This window comes from Meles meles, chromosome 21 (assembly GCF_922984935.1).
Source record: "Meles meles chromosome 21, mMelMel3.1 paternal haplotype, whole genome shotgun sequence".
NCBI classification, from domain to species: Eukaryota; Metazoa; Chordata; class Mammalia; order Carnivora; family Mustelidae; genus Meles; species Meles meles.
In genome coordinates, this window is record NC_060086.1 from 40,749,781 (window position 1) to 40,775,682 (window position 25,902).

The 25,902-nt window shown below is 53.2% G+C and overlaps 1 protein-coding gene across 2 annotated transcripts in view; it reads left to right on the forward strand.

Annotated features, from left to right (window-relative positions):
- The first annotated feature begins 7,205 nt into the window (after positions 1-7,205).
- CORO7 (coronin 7) overlaps positions 7,206-25,902 on the forward strand; it is a 54,966-nt gene continuing 36,269 nt past the window's right edge. Inside the window, exons 1-6 of one of the 2 annotated variants that reach the window (XM_045993860.1) lie at positions 7,206-7,374; positions 9,544-9,640; positions 10,725-10,799; positions 14,625-14,695; positions 15,073-15,256; positions 18,035-18,111. In XM_045993860.1, the coding sequence (XP_045849816.1) occupies positions 7,315-7,374; positions 9,544-9,640; positions 10,725-10,799; positions 14,625-14,695; positions 15,073-15,256; positions 18,035-18,111 (564 nt within the window). In that variant the 5' untranslated portion in view covers positions 7,206-7,314. The remainder of the gene's footprint in view (positions 7,375-9,543; positions 9,641-10,724; positions 10,800-14,624; positions 14,696-15,072; positions 15,257-18,034; positions 18,112-25,902) is intronic. The other variant, XM_045993861.1, reaches the window with a different exon arrangement.

Sequence of the window (25,902 nt, forward strand, 5' to 3'; positions counted from 1 at the left end):
GGCCCTTTCCCTTTCTCCTGAGGCAATGATATCAGTGAGAGCTAGTAGGGAGGTTTTGTTTTGTTTCGTTTTGTTCTTAAGTTGATTTATTTATTTAAGCAATCTCTACACCCGGTGTGGGCCTCGAACTCCCGACCCCAGGATTAAGTGTCGCACGCTCTTCAGACAGACAGACAGGCACCCCTAGTAGGCCTAGTAGGCCTCTTCTGTGATTTCCTGCAGACTCTGACCATCAGGCTGCAGTGGAGTCAGCTGAGTCCATGACTACCCAATGGGACGACTGTTCCCCTCCCAAAGCCAGTGAGGATCCCTTCCAGGGAAGACCGGGGAACCTGAGCCAGTCTCTGCAGAGGCAATAAAAAGCAGCTGTTTCTCTAATTGTAGCATTTCCTTTCCTCCACAAGTGACTATAGGACAATTCCAAGCGGGTACGGGATGTGTGACCCAGATGTTGCCTGGCATGAATGACATCTGCCGTGGGAGCAGTTCCCTACAAAACAAGGAGACGAACTGTCCTCGCCTTGGTCCCCTGTGTGTTCCCCAGTGGGACCTCTGTGCTAATGATTTCCTAAATGACCCTTTAAATAAACCACAGGTGTCTGGCTCGCAGCTAAATATTCTTCTGCCCAAAAGAGGCTTAAACTTCAGCAATGTTTCACAAACCGAAGAAATGAAAGAAATTCTTTTAAAGGAAAAAGAAATCAGACACTGAGAATAAAGCTCTGGATCCTCTGGCAGTCAGGGAACTCCAGTGTGAAAAGCATTACGTTAGAAAATGACAGTCTTTTCTATGAGAATTCCCTTTCGTTGTAAATTATAACCACAAAAATTAAATGTTGTGTCTGCTAGAACCATTTCACATTACTGTAAAAAATTAAAACAAGGGTGCCTGGGTGGGTGAGTCAGTTAAGCCTCTGCCTTTGGCTCAGGTCATGATCCTCGGGTCCTGGGATTGTGTCCTGCATCAGGCTCCCTGCTTAGTGGGGAGTCTGCTTCTCCCTCTACCCCCCGCCCCTGCTTGTGATCTCTCTCTCTCTCTCAAATAAATAAATAAAATCTTTAAAATATCAAAACAAATCACTTGGAGTAGTAAAACTTCAGAGCTCTAAGAACATGTGGGTATGCCTTCATTTGAGAAATAAAAAATAATAATGCGAGGGGCGCCTGGGTGGCTCGGTGGTTTAAGCCGCTGCCTTCGGCTCAGGTCATGATCTCGGGGTCCTGGGATCGAGTCCCGCGTCGGGCTCTCTGCTCAGCGGGGAGCCTGCTTCCCTCTCACTCTCTCTGCCTGCCTCTCTGCCTACTTGTGATCTCTCTCTGTCAAATAAATACATAAAATCTTTAAAAATAATAATAATAATAATAATAATGCGAGGTGCACTGTCATGCTGGGATGGGATAAGGAGAGTTTTTGCCAATTTTTGAAATGCATTTTGCTGCATAATTTTTTTCTGTGCTGAGAACTACAAGTGCTTTTCCTTTTTTTTTTTTTTAAGATTTTATGTATTTATTTGACACAGAGTGAGCACAAGCAAAGGGAACAGCAGGCAAAGGGAGAGGAAGAAACAGTCTCCCTGCTGAGCAGGGAGCCTGGTGCAGAACTCAATCCCAGGATCTCAGGATCATGACCTGAGCCGAAAGCAGACACTTAACCAACTGAGACTAAGCCATTCAGGCACCCCTACCATGCATCTTAAACAGTCATTTCAAGGGCAGATAACTAGATCTAAGGATTTTTTTTGTTGTCATTGAATCCATCCAACACTCTCTTGCCAAAATTCTGACTTATGCAAACCACTAACTTCACAGAAGATTAGGGAACATCAACATGGAAACTTCTTTTCTTTAGCCTCACAGTTTAGAATAAGGTTGCATCCTGAGGTTCTTTCAATGTTTTTGTGCCTTTTTTTTCCTTCCCTATTTTTCCCTTGCTGCCTTTTCCTCTCTGCTAATATCCTTTCAAGTACATAAAGTGTTTTGTTTTCTAGAAGGAGGACTTCACTACAATGGATTCCTAAATTCTTGTTTGCTAGTCATTACTCTTGGAAACAGCACCTGTGAAATGGAAATCATCCTGGCCCCAAGTTAACCAGACATCCTTGTTTTGCTGGAATTTGATCCACTTTTTGATAAACTGCCCTTTAGGGTAGAGAGAGGCCTTCCAGTGTCCTTGTAGACAAACAGTGAAGTGGAGTCAGTAGGAGTGTAGAGAAACAAAGCTGATAATTTTTAGACTCATGGGACTGCAAGGAATCTTGGAGCCAGTCAGTTCAACCTTGCAGTTCACAATTTTTTCCGCTCAGTTTTGCAACAGCCTCAGAGCTCTGAGGTCTCTCTACCAGAATCACTGTCTCCACCTGGAATGGATCTGGGAATACGTGACATGACCAGGCTCTGGACTGTGATGTTCTTCTGTCTCTTCCTTCTCCTTGCTGTGGAGCTTGGGTTGGTGGCTGTGGGAATGAGAAAGATGGCATTCTTCTGCTCGGTTTCCATCAACCCTCAGTTTATGGAAATATAGTCATATGACTCAACATAGCCGGGGGCATAGTTCATTTCTCTCCTGGGAGAGGAGGTCAGATCATAAGCCTAGGTGCCGAGGCCAAGCAGGTAAAGGATGGGTGGAGTAGTGGCAGATAAACTGAGGCATCAGGGGGAGTGTGGTGAATGGGAAAACACGCAGTAATCGTGGCAGGTAATACTCAGTGGGCCCATTTTTGCCAGGTGGGGATGTGGACCTAGCATTGCCAAATCTTTCCATTTTTCCAGAGTGGCTGAAATCCAAACTTTTAGGAAATGTCCCAATTTTTAGCACTGAGGTGACACCAAGCAAATTTGGAAGGTTTACATGAACATTTGCTGTAGACGCATAGTTAACTTATGTTAAAAAGGTTGGGGTTGTCTGGGTGGCTCAGTCGTTAAGCATATGCTTTCGGCTCAGGTCATGATCCCGGGGTCCCGGGATCGAGTCCCGCAGAGTCTTCTCCCTCTGCCTGCTGCTCCCCCGCTTGTGTGCACTCGCTCGCTCTCTGACAAAATCTCTTTTAAAAAAAGATTTTATTTATTTATTTGACAAAGAGAGACACAGCGAGAGGAGAGGGAACACAAAGCAGGAGCAGTCGGAGAGGAAGAAGCAGACTTCCCGCTGAGCAGGGAGCTTGATGTGGGGCTCGACCCCAGGACCCTGGGATCATGACCCGAGCTGGAGGCAGACGCTTAACAACTGAGCCACCCGGGCGCCCTGGAATTGTTGGATCATATGATAATTCTATTTTTAATTCTTTGAGGAACTACTGTAGTGTTTTCCACAGTGGTTGCATCCTTTTACATTCTCATCAACAGAGCATAAAGTTTCCAATTACTCTACATCTTCACCAACACCTGTTATCTTTTGGGAGTTTTGTTTCTTGGTAGTAGCCATCCTGTTGGGTGTGAAGTGGTATCACAAGAGTTTTGATTTCCGTAATGGCTAGTGATGTTGAGCATCTTTTCATACCCTTAATGGCCATTGGTATATCTTCTTGGGAGCAATGTCTATCCAAGACTTTTGGCAATTTTTAAAAAATTAATTATTTATTTATTTGACAGAGACAGCAAGAGAGGGAATATAGGCAGGGAGAGTGGGAGAGGGAGAAGCAGGCCTCCCATGGAACAGGGAGCCAGATGTGAGGCTGGATCCCAGGACCCCAGGATCATGACCTGAGCTGAAGGCAGACGCTTAACGACTGAGCCACCCAGATGCCCCAACTTTTGCCAATTAACAAAAATACATTTTATTTATGTATGGGCGGGGGCACAAACAGGGAGAGGGGCAGAGGGAGAAGGAGAAGCAGACTCCCTGCTGAGCACAGAGCCAGACTTAGGGCTCGATGCAGGATTGGATTCCAAGACTGTGAGATCATGACCTGAGTGAAAGTCAGACGCCTAACCAACTGAGCCACTGAGGTACCCCAGAAACCTGCCAAATTTAATTTAAGTGGTTTGTTTTTGTTGTTACTGACTTTTAGGAATTCTCTATTATATTCTCCGTATGAATCCCTTATCAGTCACGTTTATGACTTGCAAATATTTTCTTCCATTCTGTAGATTGCCTTTTTGTTCTGTTGATGATGTCTTTTGAGGAACTGATTTTTAAATTCTTCATGATTTGCTTTTTTTTTCTTTTTTTGCCTGGATCTTTAGGTTTCTTTTTGGTTGATTTACATGTGAATTGCAATGCATAATGTCTGAGTGTCCCCTTCCTGGGATGTTATAAGTCAAATATTGTTGATACAAAAAGAGGTTACTGCATACCATGGAGTTAAACAGTCTATAGTAACAGATGGTATTAAACTATTAATAATTGTAATTCTAGGGGCGCCTGGGTGGCTCAGTGGGTTAGGCCTCTGCCTTCAGCTCGGGTCATGATCTCGGGGTCCTGGGATCGAGCCCCGCATTGGGCTCTCTGCTCGGCGGGGAGCCTGCTTCCCCCCCTCTCTCTTTGCCTGCCTCTCTGCCTACTTGTGATCTCTGTCAAATAAATAAATAAATAAAATCTTTTAAAAAAAAACACCTGTAATTTTAGGCATGCCTGGGTGGCTCAGTCATTAAGCATTTGCCTTTGGCTTGGGTCATGATCCCAAGGTCCTGGGATCAAGCCCCACATCGGGCTCCCTGCTCAGAGAGAAGCCTGCTTCTCCCTCTCCCACTCCCCCTGCTTGCGTTCCCTCCCTCACTGTCTCTTTCTCTATCAAGTAAATAAAATAAAATAATTGTAATTCTAAAAGCGGTATCTGGTATGGAGAAACCTCAAAAAAATATAAGTACTCTGTGATTCAGTAAACCCACTTCTGGATCTATACCCAAAAGAATTGAAAGCAGGGCCTTAAAGTGTGATTTGCATGTCCACGTTCATAGCAGCATTATTCACCATAGCCAAAAGGTGAGAGAACCCAAATAGCTGTTGATGGATAAATAAAATGGGGTCTATTAATGGCATATATTATATGGTGCATACATTGGTATAATAGACTAAACCAGTACAGAAATCCTAAAAATAAATAAATAAATAAATAAATAAATAGACTTAATCAGGACAGAAATCCTAAAAAAAAAAAAAAATGATAATAATAGAAACCTGGCTGGTTCGGTCAGTACAGCATGCGACTCCTGATCTCCTGGTTGTGAGTTCAAGCCCCACATTGGGCATAGAGCTTACTTTGGAAAATAAAAGGCAGCGGGGGGGGGGGGGCAGGAAATACTGTCACATGCTACAAAAGGAAAAACCTAAGGACACTATGCTAAGGAAAATAAAGGACAAATAATATAGGACTCCAATGACATGAGATAACGAAAGTAGTCGGACTAGGGGCTCCTGACTAGCTGAGTAAGAGGAGCATGGGACTCTGGATCTCAGGGTTGAGAGTTCGAGCTCCATGTTGGGTGAAGAGAGTACTTAAAAATGAAACCTTAAAAAGTGAATGCTTACATAAAGTAGTCAAACTGATAGAAAGTAGAATGGTGGTTACCAGGGGCTGGTGGGAAGGAGCGATGAAGAGCTGTTGTTTGATGAGTACAGAGTCTCAGTGTTGCCTGAAAAGGTTCTGGATACCTGTTGCCCAACACTGTGAATGTCCCTAAAACTACTGAACTGTACACTTAAAAATTGTAAATCTTACATATATATACATACATATGTATATTTTTTAACCCAGTTTTTGTTTTTAAATTTTTTTTAAGGATTTTATTTATTTATTTGACAGAGAGAAATTACAAGTAGGCAGAGAGGCAGGCAGAGAGAGAGGAGGAAGCAGGCTCCCTGCCGAGCAGAGAGCCTGATGCGGGACTCGATCCCAGGACCCTGAGATCATGACCTGAGCCGAAGGCAGAGGCTTAACCCACTGAGCCACCCAGGCGCCCCATGTTGTTGTTTTTAAAAGAAGTAATATCAGCAGTAATCAAACACCACAACCGTGGAGTCCACAACTGTGGACTCTGCTGGAATTCCAGAGTTCCAAGTGTAGGCTCCCCGGAGAAAGCTGTATCCAGTGGCTGCTGGACTGCTCAGAATTCCAAATCCCAGGCCTCAGTCAACTCCACTGAACTCTTATTTTCAGTTTATGGAGATCAAAGTCGCTCTTAACTCACTGGGTAGGATACAGGTAGGAAGTAAGTAGCCTTTGAGACTTCACAGTTTACTTGTGAAAACTGAAAAAAAGAACTTGCATCTGGCGGTCGGTTGGTGCCTTCCACCACTGCAAACCTTCAGAATCACCCCGTGGGCAGGTACCTCCGGACAGGATCTCCTCTGCCACACGCTCCGGAAATTTTTGCAGCAATCATTGGCATTCCTCGGATCAAAGTCCTTTTTACAGACACGCCTGAGCAGGTGTTCTGCCTGTTCTCAAGCAGAAAGCGTATTCTGGAGTTCGCTTTCAAAGCAAAGAGAAATATGCTTGTGGAATGAATGGCCCCAGGTGAAATGAAGCCGTTTTCTTTTCTTCCTGAGTTGTCTGGGGACTAAGCGAGTCATCGGTGGGGCACCGGTGCTCTGAAAGTTATTCTCTATTTCTCTCACGTTTCTGCCTTTCCGTTTATTTCTAAATCACACTTGCTTTCATTGCAGGTGTCAGTCCTGCCCTACGGCGCCCAAGGCCTGCGCCAAGACTTGCTCTAATGCGGGGATGCTGAAGGCCGCACCCTTGCCCTCAAGTCCACCTGGCCTAAGCAGGAGGAGTGGGACGCGGAGGCGCGGGAGTAAGCCCAGCGATAGGGATGTGCATCAGACCTGAGCTCCCCTTCCTTTCCCCGCTGCCCGCTATCTGTGTGACCGCGGCCAGCGGCTCCTCTGTCCTGAGCGTGGTCCCTGTGTCCGAAATGGAGCTAGTCTACTTCTGCCCCCTGTCTGCCCCGCGTAGGCCGCGCCCGGGACGCTGGAGAGCCGCCCCCCCCCGAAAAAAATGCCTGACTACAAAACCGGGACTGTGCCCCCAGCCCCCGCGCGCGCCCCGCGAGGTCGGGGGCGGACAGCGCACCGCACGTGACCTCCCCGCCCGCGCGGCCAGCCCGCCGGCATTGGGGCGTGGCCTCGCGTGGCGGCCTCGCGGCGATTGGTTGCGGGGCGGGGCCGGCGGCGCTCCCGCCCGGGGAGAAATGCCCGGGGCGGGGCCCGGTGGGCCAGAGCAGGCTGGGATTGGCCGGGGGCGTGCCGGGGCGTGGCCGCGAGCGGCCTCAAGCGGGTGGGGCCGGCGGCGGCGGGAGTCGCGGCTGCTGTCCGTGCACCTGAGAGCCGACGCCCGGGTCCTCGAAGCTGCACCCGCCGCCGTCCTCGTCGCCATGAGCCGCTTCAAGGTGTCCAAGTTCCGGCACACGGAGGCCCGGCCGTCCCGCCGCGAGGTAAGCCCTGCCCTCGGGTCCCCACGCCCCTCCCCTACCCCGGACCCCGCTCAGGAACCCCTAAGCCCGCCTGCCCCGGGGCGCCCCCTTCAGGCCCGGGCACGGCTGTTCCGTCGCACTCGGAGGGCAGAATCAGGCGCTCCCTGGCCGGGTCCCCCTCTGGCCGCTCCGTGAGCGCCGCGGTCCGCGGCCTCGTCCGCCTCACCCCGGGACCCCCGAAGCGGTGTAGCCCTCCCAGCCGCGCCGAGGCCTGAGGCCTGCAAGGCTGCCTGCCTTCTCGGCTTCCGGTCTGCCTTGCCGGGGACCGCGGCTCGGGCGCTGCCGGCATCAGTTCCTCCCTGCAGCCCCGATCGGCCGTTCCCGGGGCTGGGGTACGGGAGAGATGCCGCTCTCTCCGCTGGCCTTGACGAATCCGGGTGTGTCAGCTGAAGGGCGGGAGCCCCTCAGTTAGAGGCGCGCCCCTCCCTCGGGTTTCCGCCGGCGCTTCCTTCTCTCAGGGCTGGCGCAAGAGCAGCTCTTCTCTTACTGGGGTGATGCTGCCGGGGTTGGGTGGGGTCTGGGGAGGCCCGAAGAGGTGGAGCCCAGAGGAAGAGCTGAGCCAGATGTTGAGGCGCCTCGGGCCCCCCGGAAGGGCAGCCGGCCTCATGAGGGGTGTGCTTCAGAGATGATGCCAGTTCTGGTCTGCTGCTCCCAATATTATTTGGAAAGCTTAGGAGCTGACCTCTAGTAACCCCATCAGGAACAAACGCACAGCAGGGTAGCTGGGGCAGAAGCCCAGTTTTCATCCTCTGGACGGTATTTCCTCTGTACTTCCGTGTGCTCCTGGAACCACAACTGTGAACACCACAGCACTTTACTTTCTCTGTACTGCTAAGAGTCTTGAGAGGGAGACATCCAGCAAGCACACATGCCTGCAAGGGCACTGCAAGTTTTAGTAAGTGCCCCAAAGAACACACAGGAAGGGCTGGGCTGGAGATGGAGATGAATGGCCACATGGAGGTTAATCTCCATGCAGTAGAGTGGGGTGGGAAGGAGCCAGGAAAGTAGGCCAGGGTGGATGGAGGGCAGTGATGGGGAAGCAGGCTGTCAGATGGTCCAGAGCAGTCCTGTAGAGTTCGAGGGCCACAGGAAGAAGTGGGGTTGTTTCTGAGTGCAGTGGGGAACCATTGTACTAAAAGGTTGAAAGCAAAGCAAGGGGTGGAGAGGTGCTCAGATTTGCTTTAATACCGTCCTTCTGCGTACAGTAAGCACTCCTTTATGGCTCTGGAGTATACTTGGTAGACGTTGGGGCCTGTCCCGGGTAGGCCTTAGTCCAGCAAAGTAAACAGACGAGCATGGGACCAGGGGTTACAGAGAAAGGTTTAAACAGTTTAGGATAGGGAGATGGGAGGACAGGTGATCTGTTCTCCTTTTAAAGGTATTTCCTATCACTCTGTTTGTACAGTAAGCATGAAATAATGCAAGATGGTAATGCAGGTGAAAATTGAAATAGAAACTCGCACGGGAGAGGCGGTTTCTGGTGCACTGTGGGTGGGTAGGTTGGGAAACAAGGGTGTTGGGATTTCAGGTGGCCGGGACGAGTGTCACGCAGTGCTTTGATACCAGCAGAGAAAACATTTGAACCTTGCTGATCTTTAGTTTCAGAACGAGTGCTCCTTTGCCCCTCCGTATGTGGAGGTGTTAACATTATTGCCTTTTCTCCGGGGTGAATTGTTGACCTTTCTGTGAAACCTTGTGGAGAGGCCTTGATTCTTCCCCTTTCTGAGCTTGAGTGTTTTCTCCTGGGGCTTGCAGGGAGACCCCTGTGCTTGGGGGAGGCCTTTGGCAGTGCCCTGGAGGAAGTTGAGTCTGTCTTCTGTTTTAGGTGCTCACTTCTGCTTTCTCTGCTTCTCTCTCTCCCTTTTAACAGGAATAACCCCTGGCCTCTTGACTTCATTTATCCAGAGCTTCCCTTCTGACAGTCTTCTCCCCCTTATTAGAGAACTGATTTAATAGAACAAATTACTCCGCTATGATTGAGGTTATCATTTCAGTAATATATTGCATATCCTAAGGGAGTATGTGAGTGGGCACAGGGTTAGATCCAAAGAAATGCATTTCTAATGGTGCAGCCCCTGCCTTAGTTATGAGCAGAGACCTGGCTGTCACAATTCTTTTCTTTATTTTCAGGCCTGGATCAGTGACATTCGAGCAGGAACCACACCTTCATGTGGGAACCACATCAAATCCAGCTGCCACTTGATTGCATTTAACTCTGACCGTCCAGGTAGGGAGCTGGACATGGATGTGGATGGACGTTCAGACATTGTCACCCTAATAAGGATGGGACGGAAGGGCAGGCTCATTTCAGGCTGGAGGCTTGAAGACTCCTTGTGGGGGTCAGAGGTCAGCACCCTGCAGGGCCTTAGACCCTTACAACGTGGTCAATGTGCAGAAATGGATTGATTTTGATGCAATTATGTACGCATACTTTGTATAAACCACACTGTCTGTGGGGTTTTAAAAAAAAAATTATTTATTAGAGTGAGACAGACAATATGAGTGGGAGGGGTAGAGGATGAGGGAGAGAGAGAATGTCAAGCAGATTCCACACTGAGCATGGAGTCCAACACGGAGCTCGATCCCAGGACCCTGAGATCATGACCAGAGCCGAAACCAAATGTCAGACACTTAACTGACTGTGCCACCCAGGCGTCCCTGGCTGTGGTTTTTAACAGATTGGCCAGGACGACAGGGAGAGGACTGTCCTCTTTGTTTTCACCTATCCCCATATGCTAGCCATTCCTCATCTGGGGGTCTGGGATTGTCTGGAGTCAATAGGAACACCAAGATTTGAAAAGCTCCCCTATGTTCGTTGGGACTTTTTGGTCACTAGCAATAACTTGGACGTCAAACTGAGTTAAACAAAATTCAGATAGTTCTTTGGCTGGTGTAAATAAGACATCCAGAGGCTTTGGGCAGAGCTGTATCCAGTGGCTCACACATGCCATCGGCCCTGACCTCTGTCCTGTTCTTCAGCTCTGCTGCCCTTGGATGATGGCTTCTTTCTCAAGTAAAGCCGAGGAAGGTGGCCGCTGGTGGCCCTGAGCTGACCCCGTTTGACCCACAATGTGAAAAAGAGACAACCTCTTTTCTTCAATATGTTCTGTACATCTGATGTCACGTGTTCTTTCATAGGAAAAGAAAATAATCTTGGATCAATCACTGTGTCCAGGGGGATATTATCTTATGATTGGTGGAGGCTCTGGGAAGGTCCAAGGCTGAGCTTTTGGGTCTCCTGTCCTCTGGGTGCCCTGGGCAGCAGACAGTTCTCATTAGGACTGAAGTCAGAGGCCCCATGTGTTTGACAGGTGTGCTGGGCATTGTGCCTTTGGAAGGCCAAGGAGAGGACAAGAGACAGGTGACCTACCTCGGCTGCCATTCAGGTGAGTAGAGACTGGACCAAGGAAGTCTAGAACTCGCTCCTCCCTCCCTGGGTGCAGGGACTCATACTCACCTGAAGCCACAGTCCCATGGCTGGCGAGGTCCCTCCTACTAAACCTTGCTCTACCTTCGTACAGTGTCCATGTTGGAAGGCTGGGTCCTGGTTGAGAATTCCGCTTGGGCAGAGAGAAGGGAACCTGAATGCTCCAGGTTGCCCACCTGAGAGGACAGGGACGGGTCCGGCCAGCACCAGGCTCCAGGCCAATGCCGTGGAGTGCCCTGTGGCAGACTCAACCCTCTGGAGTTCTTAGTCCCACGTCTTCTCCCAGAGCCCAGCAGACAGCTCCTCACCACCAGGCCTCCTCCCCAGCCAGGCTGCTCAACATCCTTCTAGGAGGGGGCCGTCCGGGCTTCGGGGCTGGAGATGGGGCCTCACAAAGAGAGCCTTTGTGAGCCGCAGCTGCTTCTGGGGGCAACCAGCAGCCCACCTGGCAGCCCGCCCGCTCCAATGGAACAGCCTGCTCTCCCTGGGCTGCGGCAGCCCTGGCCCAGCTGCCTCCTCGCTCCCTGTCCAGCTGCTGCTTCGGCTGTGGGCCAGCCCCTTTGGCCTGCGTTCCTGCCCCTGCTGGGCCGCCTGGGGGGAGGGAAGAGGGCTGGCCCTAGTCCCCAGTGTGAGTGCGCAGCTCATTGTCGGGGTCCAGCTGATGAGAACAGCGGCCAATTAAGTAACCATGGTAAAGCCCGGTCGAGAGCCCTCGGTGTGCTGAGAACAATGTCTACACCTTCTTCTCGTTCTTTCTGAAAGCCTTTCACGACTTCATGGAGGCATCATTTACGTACCATTGATATACTCTTATGGAAGTGACAGAATTGGGCATCCAAAACCCAATTTTAGAACATTTCCCCGGAGGATCCTCCTGCCCCTTTGTGGTTAATCCGTTTCCACCTCTGTCTCCAAAGCCTTGGGCTCCAGCTGATCTACTTTCTGGCTCTGTGGCCGGGGTCTGCGAGCTACTGTCACGGCCAAGTCTGGCCAGCTGCCTGTCTTTGTAAATAGCGTTTTTGGGGACACAGCCACCCTCTTCATTGGCATTCAGCCTGTGACTGCTTTCTCCCAGCAACCCCAGAGTTGAGGAGGTGTGACGGAGACCATATGGCCCCCAAGCCCTCAAGTATTCACCGTCTCACCCTTTGCAGCAAACGTTTGCCAGCTTCTGCTCTACGGCCCGGCCTTTTCTGGACGTTTCACATAAATGGAATGATACCACATGGAGTCTCTCAAATCTGGCTTCTTTCACTTAGCATAACGTGTTGAGATTCATCTTTGTTGTTACGCATGGTGGGAGTCTGCTTTCTCATCCATTCTTACGCCTTTCTGAAGAAAGTTTTTGTTATTTTTTTTTTTTAAGATTTTATTTATTTATTTGACAGAGATCACAAGTAGGTAGAGAGTCAGGTAGAGAGAGAAAGAGGAGGAAACAGGCTCCCCGCTGAGCAGAGAGCCCGATGCAGGGCTCGATCCCTGGACCCTGGGATCATGAGCCGAGCTGAAGGTAGAGGCTTTAACCCATCGAGCCACCCAGGCGCCCCAGTTTTTGTTATTTTTTTAAGATTTATTTATTTGACAGAGAGAAAGCGAGAGCACAAGCAGAGGAAGTGGCAGGCAGCGGAGAAGCAGACTCCCCGCGGAGCAGAGAGCCTGATGTGGGGCTCCATCCCAGGACCCTGGGATCATGACCTGAGCTGAAGGCAGACGCCTAACAACTGAGCCACTCAGGCGGCCCTGAGCCCTCTATTCCTGATGCATGTAACTCCTGAGGGAGCTGCCCCAGGTTGCTGATGCCTGCCGGGTAACGAGCCCCATTACTGGGGGACCTTTGAGGAGAAGCTGGACCAGGCCTCCTTTGATCGGGTGTAGCTCCCTGTGGCCTCAGCTGTTCACAGCCTTGCTGGAACATGGGGGCACCTCTAGTTCCTCAGAACCTGCTTTCGAAGCAGCAGGCACCAGTCTGTCCTCCAAGGTGCCGCCAGTGCGGGGAGAGTGCGGTGGGCTGGCCTCTTGCTGCTCCCCTGCCTTTCGGGGTGTCTTCTGCCTCCTGGATCAGGGCCAGGTGCCCTTCAGCCCAGCTGCCCGGGCAGCAGGGGGCTGGGAGGTGTTTCAGAGTGTTCCTGTGGTCTGGGCTGTGGGGTGCCTGGGGACTTGCTCCGACCTGGGAAGGGCTGCGTGCTGAGGGTGTAGGTTCTGAAACCAGACTGACCACCCAGCCATCAGTCTTGTCCCTTCTCAGCTGTGTGGCTCTGGGCAAGTTACTTAAACCCCTTCTGTGCTCACGTCCTCATCCCCTCCGTTGGGGATCACACCACAGTGCCATCCTGAGGGGTCGCTGTGAGGATTTGATGAGATAAATGCATGCAAAGGACACAGGCCTGCTGGCCAGCTGCACACTCAGGTTGACCACGTCCCTGGTTCTCGTTCCCTTGGGGACGCCAGCTTGCTCATGCTGGCTGCGGCACCCAGCTGGGCCCTGCCCTGTCCTGTGCAGACCCCACAGTCAGGGTGGCAGGGCTTCCAGGAGTCCAGACCAGGGCTGTCCCAAGGGGTGCCTGTCTTCATCTGCCTCTTCTCTTCTCTGTTCTGGCTGGGATGCCTGGAGTCCGGCTGTGGCCTGAGAGGAACACAGACCTGCTTGACCCCCAGCGGAGGCAGGCCGCAGAGATAGTCGCAGCGCTCCTTCCCCTGGTGACGCAAGCCTGGCCAGATGCTCATAGTTCCCTGCCACCCCCCACACTGAGCCCTGGCCTCCTCACCCCCCTTGTGAGGTTCAGGAAATGTGGGTTTCCCCTCAGGGCTGTGGCTCACTCTGTGTGTCCCTGTCTCCCCCTCCTGGCCTTCCAGAGGTGAGCAGCTCCAGTTCTTGGGTTGCAAAGAACTGAGACCAACTCCAGCTTGCTTTGGCCAAAAAGGGATTTAGAGGAGAGCTTCCAGAGCTGAAGGCCTGGGGAGTTTCCAAAACCAAAGGAGCAGCTGGATATGCAGGCCTGCGGAGGGTCCTCCACGGGAGGCGACGGCTCCCTCCCGGCTGGCCGCCCTCCACCCCACCCAGGCCAGTCCCTGAGGCACCCTGTCATGAGGCCTCCCAATTCCTGGTTTAATTCTCTTAAGAGAGAAGCTGGTTGTTCATCCTTGGATCAGATACACTGTACCCGCCCGCCCAGTGCAGTCTCGAGGGGCAGAGAACTCCTAGCTTGCACGCGTCACCCAGGTGCCCGCTTCCCTGATGTTCCGACCTGTTCTAGTCCTTCATGTTCTTCAGGGCTCCCCGCGTCTCCTCCAGGAAGCAGCCCTGAGCCCTGACCTGAGAGGCCCTGCGCTCAGCCCACCTCTCGCTCTGTCTGCAGAGACGCGTGTGTGTCTCGCTGTGGCGGTGCCGAGGGTCTGTCAGGGCTGGGTGGTGTCTGTCCAGTTCGTGAATCCCTCGTGGGTTGGCTCTTGCGTTCATTCACACGTTTGCAGGCCGGGCCCTGCACTGGGCTCGGGATTTGGGGCAAATGCAGGTGCTTGGGGTTTTGAGGAGCTTCCTGCCTATCATCGTGCTGACCTCCTGATGCCAGGGCCTTTGCCCATCCTGGGGCAAGTGTATCACAGGCGGGAATTTCCAGTGTGACTTTCCTCATGCACTTTCAGCCTGCCACCATGTGGGCGGAGTTGTCCCCACCTCTGAAACCCTGGGCTGTGGTTCCTCACCGTGGGGAGATGTCCTTTTGGGCTGGAACTGAAGTTCTGGGACGTTCTCGCCAGGCCTGTGTCAGCCATTGCTTTCTTACAGACCTGGTCACAGACTTGGACTTCTCTCCCTTTGATGACTTCCTCCTGGCCACGGGCTCAGCTGACAGGACGGTGAGTGGAGCTGCTGGACAAGCTGCTTGATGTCCCTCCCAGGCCCCTCCACAGGCCTCCAGAGCTGGGTTAGCCCAGAGCCTCTGTTCCTCGGCCTGCACTGGCTCCCGCGTGCTCCCGTGCCTTTGCCTGGAGCTGTGGCCCTGAGATGCTGTCCTGTTGCTGGGCTGCCTGAAGAGGGCAGGGCCGGGGTGGTGTGGGACACTGGAAGGGATGGACCAGAGCCCCTGCCCCGTGTCTCTCTGCCCCCCCCACCCCCACCTCTGATGACATGCCGTGATCTTGGGCTGGATTACCCTGTCTTTCTTATCATGGGATACACGGCCCCTGTGCCTAAGTACCACCCTCTGGGCTCATGGACTTACTCTTTCCTGCAGGTGAAGCTGTGGCGCCTGCCTGCCGCTGGCCAGGCGCTGCCCTCGGTGCCTGGGCTGGTGCTGGGCCCGGAGCCCGTGCAGGTGGACGGGCTGCAGTTCCATCCCACCGCCGACGGCGTCCTGGTGAGCGCAGCGGGCACGGCCGTGAAGCTCTGGGACGTGGCCAAGCAGCAGCCCCTCACAGGTACGGGCCGCACTGGCCGCCCTCCCCGGGCAGCCCCCGTCTGGACGGCACACTGTCGCCTTCTGTGTTCCTTAATGTGACTTCCAGGATACATGTGAACGTCTTGTGTGTCAGTGGCAGGAAAGGTGGTGAGAGTCTAGCAGACGTGTCCCGAATGCTCCGTCCCACTTCCTGTAGGCATCTGTTTTCGTTTCGTGAAGTTGTTTTTCCTCCGTATGCCCGAGTCCCTTTCTTAGTGGTGCTTCTTGAGTGGTATGTCACTTCGGTTTTGAAAACAAACTTCTGGCTGCTTCTCTGCCAGACAAGGGTTCTGCTGTCTTGCAGCCCCTTCCCCCGGGCTTCTCTGCTCGTTTTCACGGCTGAGCCTGTCTTGGTGCGTTCCAAGTCTGGCTGCTCTAAGCCGCCCCCGCAGCCAGGGTGCCTTACAAACAAACAACAGGAATTCATTGCTCGTGGCTCTGGAGCCTGGAGGTCCAAGGTCAGGGTGCCGGCCCACTCGGTGTTTGGTGAGAACCTGCTTCCGCGTCACCGATGGCCGTCCCGGTGCTTCTTCCTCACCCAGCAGAAGGGACGAAGGGGCTCTCAGGACCTCTTATCAGGTCACTGATGAGGGTCAGGAGGCTCCACCCTCGTGACCCGGTCACCTCTCTGAGGCCCTGCCTCCAGACCCCGTCCCAGCGGGCGTTAGGCTTCAGCGTGGGGGGGACACAAACATTCAGACCAGCACAGATGATGACAGCTTTGGGTCAGATTCCTCAGCGATGGCTGTGACCCTGTGACCCACGCGGAGGCCTGGTGTTCTGTGGTGATGCCCCGGTGACATTTCTGCCAAGGCCCTGATACGCGCATGTCCTTTTTAGGGCAAAGACAGGGCTCTGAGAGTTAAAGGACAGACTTGCCTTATAGGGTTGTCTGGAGCATCCAGCATGGGTCAGGCTCACTGAGGTGAGATCCCTACCTCGGGGCTGGGACCAAGGGACCAACCGAGGGCCACCGGTACTGTGAACTACCCAGTTCCTGGTACCATCCAGGAGACCGGCCTGGCCTTTGAAGCAGAGGGGACGGTCACCAGGCAGTCTGTCAGTAGGGGGTCACCCAGCTGTAACTGCTGTGTCTCGAGCCCTCTCAGCTCCAGACAGTGCTGAGGCCTTCCTGCCAACTCAGCACAGCGGTTCCACGGGCCACCGCTGCCATTCCCATGTCGCAGATGAGGTTAAACAATGGGGTCCAGCCCATGGAGCAGCATGGGCAGCAGGGCTGAGGTTAATTCCGGGGCGGGGGGGAAGCCCGGGCAAAGTGGTTATCCGCTGCTGCAGAACAGATTATCAGAACACAGAGGCTTAGAACACTTATGAACATTTATTATCTCGCAGTTTCTGAGGGTCGGAGGTTTGGGAGCTGCTCAGCTGGGTGGTCCCAGCTCAGGGTGTCTTAGGAGGTTGCGACTGAGACGTTGGCTTCCTCGTCAGGAGACCTGGCTGAGGCAGGAGGCTCAGCTTCTCAGAGGGTTTGCGGACACGGTGCTGGCTGTGAGGAGGACACCTCAGTCCCCGCCACCGGGCCTCTCCCTGGGCTGCCCCCACAGCCTGAGGCTGGCTGCCTCTGGTGGACCACCACGGGGCAGGGAGCAGGGAGGAAGCGGCAGTGCCTTCCGTGGCCCAGCCTTGCAAGTCACATGCCTCCACGTGCTCCCGGCAGTCTTCGGCAGAAATGAGTTACTAAGCCCTGCTCCCACTCAGGGGGAAGGGAATGGGGCTCCACATTTGAAAGAGAGGGTGCCTTAGAGCCCGAGGGCTGCCGTAATGAAAGCACCACAACCTGGATGACTTCAGGTCACAGAGACTTCCGGTCTCACAGTCTGGAGAGTGGAAGTCTGGAACCCAGGGGTCTGGGCAGGGTGGCACCTTCTGAGGCCAATGAGGGCAAGTCTGTCCCAGGCCCTCCAAGCATCCCTCGGCCTGTACGTGGTGTCTTCTCCCTGTCGTCTTCCCTGCCCACGTCTGACTGTGTGTCCATGTTTCCCGTTTCATGAGGACCAGTCCTACTGGACTAGGACCCAACCCGAACGATATCAGTTTAAGTTGATCTTCTAGAAAGACTCTGTTTTCAAAGAAAGGTATAGCACAGGTGCTGAGAGTTAGGACGTCAGCGTCTTTTTTTTTTTTTCCCCTTTTAGGTTTATTTATTTATTTATTTTTAAGTAATCTCTCTACCCAGTGTGGGGCTCGAACTCCCGACCCCGAGACCAAGAAGTCACATGCTCTTCCGACATTGCCAGCCAGGCATCCCAGCATCTTTTTGTGGGGAGACCGTTCAACCTCTAATAGAACGAGCATCACATAATTCGTGGACGTATTTTAAAACTGTCACGCTGGGGGAGGAGCAAGGATGGCCCAAGCAGAGGCCTGGGGTCGGAATGTGTGTGTCCTGGCCACGGGCTGGTGTGACTCAGTCGGGCTGTGTTGGTGAGTGACTGGGCATTAGCCTCGGTGGGACGTGAGAGCTGGGCTGAGCGAGGGCAGGGAGGCTCAGAAGGTTTTAGAAGTGTGGCCCGATGTGGGCAGGGCTGAAGGAAGACGTCCAGGCGCAGTGCAGGGGGTCTGGAAGGAGATGCTGGCCTTGTTCCTCCCACTCGAGAGAGACCTTGCAGCTGCTGCCTCTGCCCTGGGCACCACCCCGAGCTGGGCCCTCCTGTGCCCACTTTCCTGGTGCCCCTATTGCCTGGGACAGCGTGGGGAGACCTTGGATTCCCTCCTGACCTTGGCTGCTTCTCTGCAGAGCTGGCAGCCCATGGGGACCTGGTGCAAGGTGTTGTCTGGAGCCGGGACGGAGCCCTGGTGGGCACGACATGCAAGGTAAGTCTTGGGGAAATCCCTGCGGCAGGGACTGAGGCGTGCCGGCTCTATGCGGGGATATCACGTTGGGCAGCGTATATCCTGGGCTGTACCTGGCGGGCTTGGCAATATTTATGGGTCAGGAAAGCGCTTAGGTCAGGGGCATTTGTGAATCCCCTCCCCCCACCTCAGCTGCCCTCACTTTCAGCTTCACATCTGCATCTGGAAACCCTCACACCCCTAGCTACTAGGGTATGGGGTCCCTGTTGGATTGGGTATGGGTCCCTATCGGATTGGGTATGGGATTGGTTATGGGGTCCCTGTCGGATCGGGTGTGGGGTCCCTGTCAGATTGGGGCTCAAGTTAGGCCCCGTGCTAGCCCCAGCCCCAACCCTGGTGTCTCCAGGGTTTGGCTCCCCTCCATCCTCAGCCCACCTCATGGGGCTGCTGTGAGCTCTGTCCACACCACAGTCCTCAGAGGGTCGTGTCAAGCAAAAGGGGTGCCGGCCCCCACGTGCAGTCAGCAGGCCTCGGGGTCCACGCTGATGCCAGGCCCTGTGCCCGCTGAGTCCCCTGCTGGTGAGAGTAGCCGACATGGCCCAAGGCGTCATACAGATGAAAAGATCAGTGTGAGCTGTGACAGGGGCTCTGAGAGAGGGATGCGAAGAGCTCTGAGCTGATTGAGAGGCCAGAGGCTTGGCCTCAGGCAGGGGCCCGGGAAGGGAGGGTTCCTGGGGTTGGATGGGGAGAGCTGGGCAGAGTAGCGATAGGTGCAGGCCTGGAAGGGGCTGGGTGCAGAGAGCAGTGGGCGAGGCTGCAGGCACGTGCAGAGGGTGACACTTGTTATGGCAGAAGCAGCAGGAGACCCTGAGATGTTTAAAGCCAGAGAGGGGCGGGCCGTGGCGTGAGTTGAGCAGACTGGTATTTTGAAAGCTCCCCAGTTGCCGTGTGGACAGAGCATTGCAGGGATGGGTGGTACCTAAAAGGGATGGAAGTGGGCGCCTGGGTGGCTCAGTGGGTTAAAGCCTCTGCCTTCGGTTCAGGTCATGATCCCGGAGTCCTGGGATCGAGCCCCGCCTTGGGCTCTCTGCTCAGCGGGGAGCCTGCTTCTTCCTCTCTCTCTCTGCCTGCCTCTCTGCCTACTTGTGATCTCTGTCTGTCAAATAAATAAAATATTAAAAAAAAACAAAAAAGTTGGATGCTGAAATCAACTGAGTCACCCAGGCGCCGTAACCCCGCGCCTCCCCCCAGTTTTTTTAATCAGCTTTTCCCCCCATTCGGTTCATCAGACAGTAGGTTCTAGACATTGGCCTATACTCTGGGGTCCATGGGGCTGCCAGTCCCCAAGGAGCCCCTGCTGGAAGGCGGTGTGGTTCTGCACAGGAGAGCACGGCTTCCCAGAGACAATGCCCTCACTGAGGAGGAGGGGACAGGGTAGGTTCTGGGCTGGGACCTCCCCCTCCAGTGAGAAGCCCTCCCCGCCCTGCATTTCCGCACCCTTCGCGGGTGTGTGAGAGAGAGGCGCACAGAGCGAGACCTGGAGGGACGGAAGGAGATGCTCTCGGGAAATTCTTGCTTTATGGCGACCAAAGTGCAGTCGTTTGTGCTTGTTTCACTAACTTGAGAGAGCAGTGGAAAAGTAAAGAAAAAACCATCCCCTGTGATCCTCCCACCCAGAGGCAGTACCAGTCACCATTTTGACATCTCTCTCTCTGATCTCTTCGGAGGCATGTCTCTCTGTACGTGTGGAGATCACGCCTCCAGGTTCTCCACCCTGCCTTTTCTGTTCTGCATGAAAATACGTTCTCCATTTCATTAGAAATTGGACATACAAAATACCTTATCGTATAGGTTTACCAATTTACGCGTTTTGTCCGCTGTAACGTCTGAATATATTTGTATATAGATTTTTGTTTCTTGGGGCGCCTGTGGAGCAGTCGGAGAGGCACCTTCCTTCCACAGAGCTGACAGCCAAGCGTGGTTGATTTGGTTTTCGCCATGGCTCCATAAAGATGGGTTAGGACGCAGGGATGTCTCCCGGGGTTTCTGCTGCGTTAGACAGCAGCCGGGTGAGGAGTGCCCGCAGGAGGCTGCAGGCAGCTGCAGTCTAAGGGAGGTGGGGTGGGCAGGGGGCAGGTACAAGGCCAGGTGAGAGCAGTGGGTGTGGTGTGTGGGGGATGCGGCCTGAGGGGGTGGCGTGTTCAGATGGCACCTTGGCGGTGGGACAAGACGGGACATGGGGAATTGGTAAGGAGCATTGCAGCTCCTGGGAGAGGGGGCAGTGCTGGCGTCGGGCCTTGGTGGTCAGGTGACAGCGTGTGTGGGGAGGAGGTGGGCGTGATTTCCCAGGAGGGTATGGTGCATCGGGGAGGAGGACCCAGAGTGTGGGGAAGAGGGTGTCAGGTGTGGGGATTTCATGCGGAGGGTTGACTGAGGAAGTGTTCAGGAGCTGTCCAGCCCCTACTCCCCACAGATCAGAGCCCCATTTACCATCTAGTTCGGAGGGTAAGGTGGGATGAAGAGCTCCCCAGCTGAGAAAGCCTTGTTGTGTCCTGCCCCATCCTGTTGGTGTGATGACTCAGCTTCTTGCCTGCCGGTGTCCCCAGAGGAAGAATATGTGTAATGAGGCCACAGCTCAGTGCAGAGGAACTCCGCGTCCCCTCTAGACCCAGGGAACCTAAAGTTGTAGGAGGAACAACACAGATTTCCCGAGTGGGTCCCTGAGTGGAGCCCTCCCCCAGCGCCCCCACTCCCCACGCTGTTCCTGGACCTAGGGGCTCTCCCTGTGGGGACATAGTACCTTACGATGCCGTTGTCAGGGTGCAGCGTCCTAGAGGGGACGCTGGCCCAGCAGGGTGTGACCTCCACTCTCATGACCTGCCAGCGCTGTCTCCGGGGGCACCAGAGTCCTGCGTTCACTGCCACCCTCTTCTGCTCTAAGGGGGATCCTCAGGGTCCTGGATGGGTGTGTCAAACGCAAAAACCTACAGGGAATGGTGCAGAAGGGGAGGCCACCCCCGTGACTGCAGGTCAAGAGGAGGTGTCCATGGGCTCGTCCTGAGCGTTGAGGGAGCCAGTGAGGGGCCCGCCCTCCTTCGCCAGTGGTTGCAGACTGGCTCTGGGTTTACACACAGCGCTGCCTGAGTTGGGTGGGGTGTGGGAAACACTGCTTCCTCCCACAGCCTCCCGCTGTCCACACCGTCTCCCACCTGGCTGTCTGGTTCTGCCTCCCAGGACCCCTGATTCCCTCTCCAGGCCCCAGAGAAGCCCCTTCTGCTCCCTTCCCAGCTCTTCCCACTAAGGGAAAAGTGCAGGAAGCCGCTAGGGGGCGCGCTGGCCTCACGGATGTCCAGCCAGCGGTGCTCCGGCTCCCAGTAGTCTGGTCGCGCCTGTGAGCCGGGGGTATGTGCCCCTCCCTAGCCCAGTCCCACACCCCCCTGCCATGGCCCAGCCTCCGGCGCCCAGTGTGACCCCTGGTGTGGACCCAGTGTCAAGCTCCGGCATTTGCTGGCCTGGCTGCCATGGGGGAGTACCCAGTGTGGCAAGAATTGGGACTTTGACCCATGAGAGGCGCTGCCATCAGTGATCCTCTTCCTACCTAAGCCTCAGGGGTTTGCCCGCGTCAGGGATCCCGTAGGTGGTGGAGCTGGCGTCCAAACCCAGGCCTTCGGGCTCTCCACGGGGCTCTGTTGCTTAGCTGGGAGTGAGTGGCCTTTGCTGCCAGGAGGCATCTTCTCTTTCTTTCTTTTTTCTTTTCTTCCCTTTTTTTTCTTTCCTTTCTATATTTTCTTTCTCTTTTATCTATTTATTTAAAAGATTTTATTTATTTGACAGAGATCACAAGTAGGCAGAGAGTCAGGCAGAGAGAGGGGGAAGCAGACTCCCCGCCGTGCAAAAAGCCCGATGCGGGGCTCGATCCCAGGACCCTGAGATCATGACCTGAGCCAAACGCAGAGGTTTTAACCCACTGAGCCACCCAGGTGCCCCAGTGTATTTTCTTTCTTTCTATATTTTATTTCCACGTACTCTCTTACCCAGTGTGGGGCCCAAACTCACAGCCCTGAGCTCAAGAGTTGCACAGTCCACTGACTGAACCAGCCAGGCACCCCAAAGAGGCATTCTGTCTTGCCCACCATCTCTCAAGATCCTTTGTCTCTCACACTCTCACTGTCTCTCCCCATTCTCTGCCTCTTGCTGCCCCGTCTCTGTCCTCCATCTCTAGTTGTTCTCTCTCTCCATCTTGCTCCATGTTTCATTGTTCTTTCTGCCCGTTTCGGTCCTGTGTGTCTCTCTGTCCTCTTCTGTCTGTCTCGACATCACTTCCTCCTGCAGAGCTGTGGAGTGGCGTGGCCTGGTGCGGCTGCACAGTCAGCCCATTCCTAGCCTGGGCCTGCTTCCCACGTGGCACAGGGCAAGTGCTCAGTAAACGGCAGCTGCGAGGACTTTACCAGGAGTGACCCAAGAGCCCTGGGACCCCTCCGGGTGCATCAGGGAGACCTGGGACTGGTCTGCCAGGGAGGCCAGGCTTTCCAGGCCTCTGGGCCGCCCCCCCCCAGTTGTGCTCTCACCCACCGCCCCCTCCATTCCCACCACCTAGTCTTGGCCTTGTCTTCCCCTTCACGTCACATGTCAGCAAGTTCCTATTTCCACATCTTCGTTCATGCATTTCCACTTCCTGTGAATACCTTTCCCGTCCCAGTGCAACCTCTGCTTGCCCTTGGAGGTTCGTCTCAGGTCTGAGTTTCGCTCCGCAGTTCCCCGTGACCGCTTGTGGGTTGCAGAGTCCAGTACTGGGCACAGACTGTTTGCAGCCCTGCCTCCCGAGCACCCGGGCGGGAACCAGGCAGAAACCGAGCAGAACCAAGAGTTCCCATATCCGTCGTCCTCCCATCTGGTCTCATGTTGGTTGGGATGCTGCGTCTGATATGGTTAAACCAATTTTGCCACATGCCGGAGTTTACAAGAGGCTTCACTCTCGGTGTTGCATTGTAGGGGTTTCCACAAGACATCAGCCACCCACAGGACAGCATTGTGCAGAAGAGCTGCTCCACCCTAAAAGTGCCCTGGGCTTCACCCCATCCCTCCCTCCATCTCCCGAACCACTGGCAACCGCTGACTTCTTTGCCATCCCCGTGAGATTTGCCTTTTCCCTAATGTCATATTGTTGGAATCACACAACATACAGCCTCTCCGGATTGGCGTCTTTCACTTAGTAATGTGCATTTATGGGCCTTCCCTGTCTTTTCGTGGGCTGGTGGCTATTTCTTTATGGTGGTAGAAAGCACATCATAAAATTTACCATCTTAAGCCTTTTTGAGTAGACAGTTAAGCGAAGTTTACTTACCTTGCTGTGAAGTGGATCTCCTGAACTGAAACCCCATCCCACATCCATTAAACAACAGCTTCCCTTTGCCGCCCCGCTGTCCCTGCCTTCAGTAAGCACCATTCTCCCCTCCATATCTGTGATGTGGACCCGCTTAGACACCTCCCATAGGTGGACCCATATACTATTTGTCTTTTTGTGACTGGCTTGTGTCATTTACCATAATGTCCTCCAAGTTCGTCTGTGTTGTGGCAAGTGACGGAACCTCTTTTTCCCGGCTATATAATATTCCACCGTGCATGTGTTTACCCAGTCCTCTGTCAGAGGACACTCGGGTCGGCACTTGTGCAGAACGCTGCCGTGAGTGCTGTGAATGATAACGTTCTCTTCGCGACCCTCTTCTCACTTCCCTGGGGGAGGTACTCACAGTGGAACTGCCGGGTCATAAGGGAATTCTATTTTTACTTTCTTGAGGAACTCTCACACTGTTTTCCACAGCGGCTGCACCACGAGGGTTCCCACTTTTCCAAGTCCTCTCCAACGCTTGTTGTTTCCTGAGTTTTTGACAGGGGCTATCCTAAGGGGTGTGAGGTGATCATCGCGTCGTGGTTTTACTTTGCGTTCCTCCAACGATTAGTGATGATGAACATCTTTTTGTATATTTCTTGGCCATTGGTCGACCTTTGGAGAATTATCTGTTCAAGTCCTTTGCCCATTTTTTAAAGAGAGTTATTTAACTTTTTTGTGGCTGTATGAATTCTTCATTTGTTCTGGATACTAATCCCTTATCAGAGACCCGATCCGCTGCCGTCTTCTCCCATCCCTTCGGGTGACCCGTCACTCTGCTGATTGCATCCTTTGAGGAACAAAAGTTAAGTTCGGTGTAGTCTCGCTTGTCTGTTTTTGCTTTTGTTCCCCGTGCTTTTAGTGTCCTGTGCAGAAATCATTACCAAATCTGACACCGTGAAGCTCTTCCTCTAGGCCTTCTTCTAGGAGTTTTATGGTTTGGCTTCTTAGACTTTCTCTTTATCACCGGACAATATTCCATTGTGTGAATGCACCACAGCTGATCTGTTCTGTGGTTGAGGGACATGCTGATGGCTTCCACTTCTTTGCGACTTTAAAAGTGTTATAAACATTTATACAGGCATAAGTTCCTTTTTTAATATTTTGTTTGAGAGAGAGAGAGCACGCGTGTGCTCATACAAGCTCAGGGAAAAGGCAGAAGGAGAGGGGCAAGCAGACTCCCCACTGAGCGTGGAGCCTGAAGGCCGGGCTCGACGTGGAGCTCAATGTGGGGCTCCATGCAGGACTGGATCCCAAGACCCTGAGATCATGAGCTGAGCTGAAGGCAGATGCTTAAATGACTGAGCCACCCAGGCGGCCCAAGAGTATTTATGGCTTTGTAAGAAGCTGCCAGGCTGGCTTCTAAAGTTGCTGTTCCATTTGTATTCCCATCAGCAAATAAGAGTTTCTGTTTCTCCATTCTACTAGGTGTGGCGTGGTAATTCACTGTTGTTTAAGTTTATAATTTCCTATGAGATGTGATATTAAACATCTTTTCATGTGTTCACTTTTCATTTTGTGTGTCTTTTTTGATGGGGTGTTCATTCAGGTCTTTTGACCACTTTTTTTTTTAAAGATTTTATTCATTTATTTTTTTTTTTAAGATTTTTATTTATTTATTTGACAGAGAGAGAGATCACAAGTAGGCAGAGAGGCAGGCAGAGAGAGAGGAGGAAGCAGGCTCCCCGTGGAGCAGAGAGCCCGATGCGGGGCTCGATCCCAGGACCCTGAGATCATGACCTGAGCCGAAGGCAGCGGCTTAATCCACTGAGCCACCCAGGCGCCCCAAGATTTTATTCATTTATTTGACAGAGAGAAAGATCACAAGTAGGCAGAGAGGCAGGCAGAGAGAGAGGGGGAAGCACGCTTCCTGCTGAGCAGAGAACCCGAAGCAGGGATCAATCCCAGGATTCTGGGATCATGTCCTGAACCAAAGGCAGAGACTTAATCCACTGAGCCACCCAGGCGCCCCATTTTGCCCACTTTTTAAATTGGGTTGTTTTCTTATTTTTGAGTTTTAAGTGTTCTTTGTGTATTTGGGATACAAGTCTTCTCTCAGATACGTGCCTGCAAATATTTTCTCCCAGTCTGTGGCTTGTCTTTGCATTGTTTTAACAGTGTCTCTGTAGACCAGACGTGTAAGATTTTAATGAAATCCAGTTTTAGCTTTCACAGGTCATACTTTCAATGTTGTATCTAAAAAGTCCTTGCCAGGCGCCTGGGTGGCTCACTTGGTTAAGAGACTGTCTTCGGCTCAGGTCATGATCCTGGAGTCCCGGGATCCAATCCCACATCAGGCGCCCTGCTCAGCAGGGAGCCTGCTTCTCCCTCTGACCCTCCCCTTTTGTGCTCTCTCTCATTCTCTCTCTCTCAAATAAATAAATAAAATATTTTTTAAAATTAAAAATTAAGAAAATTGGGGC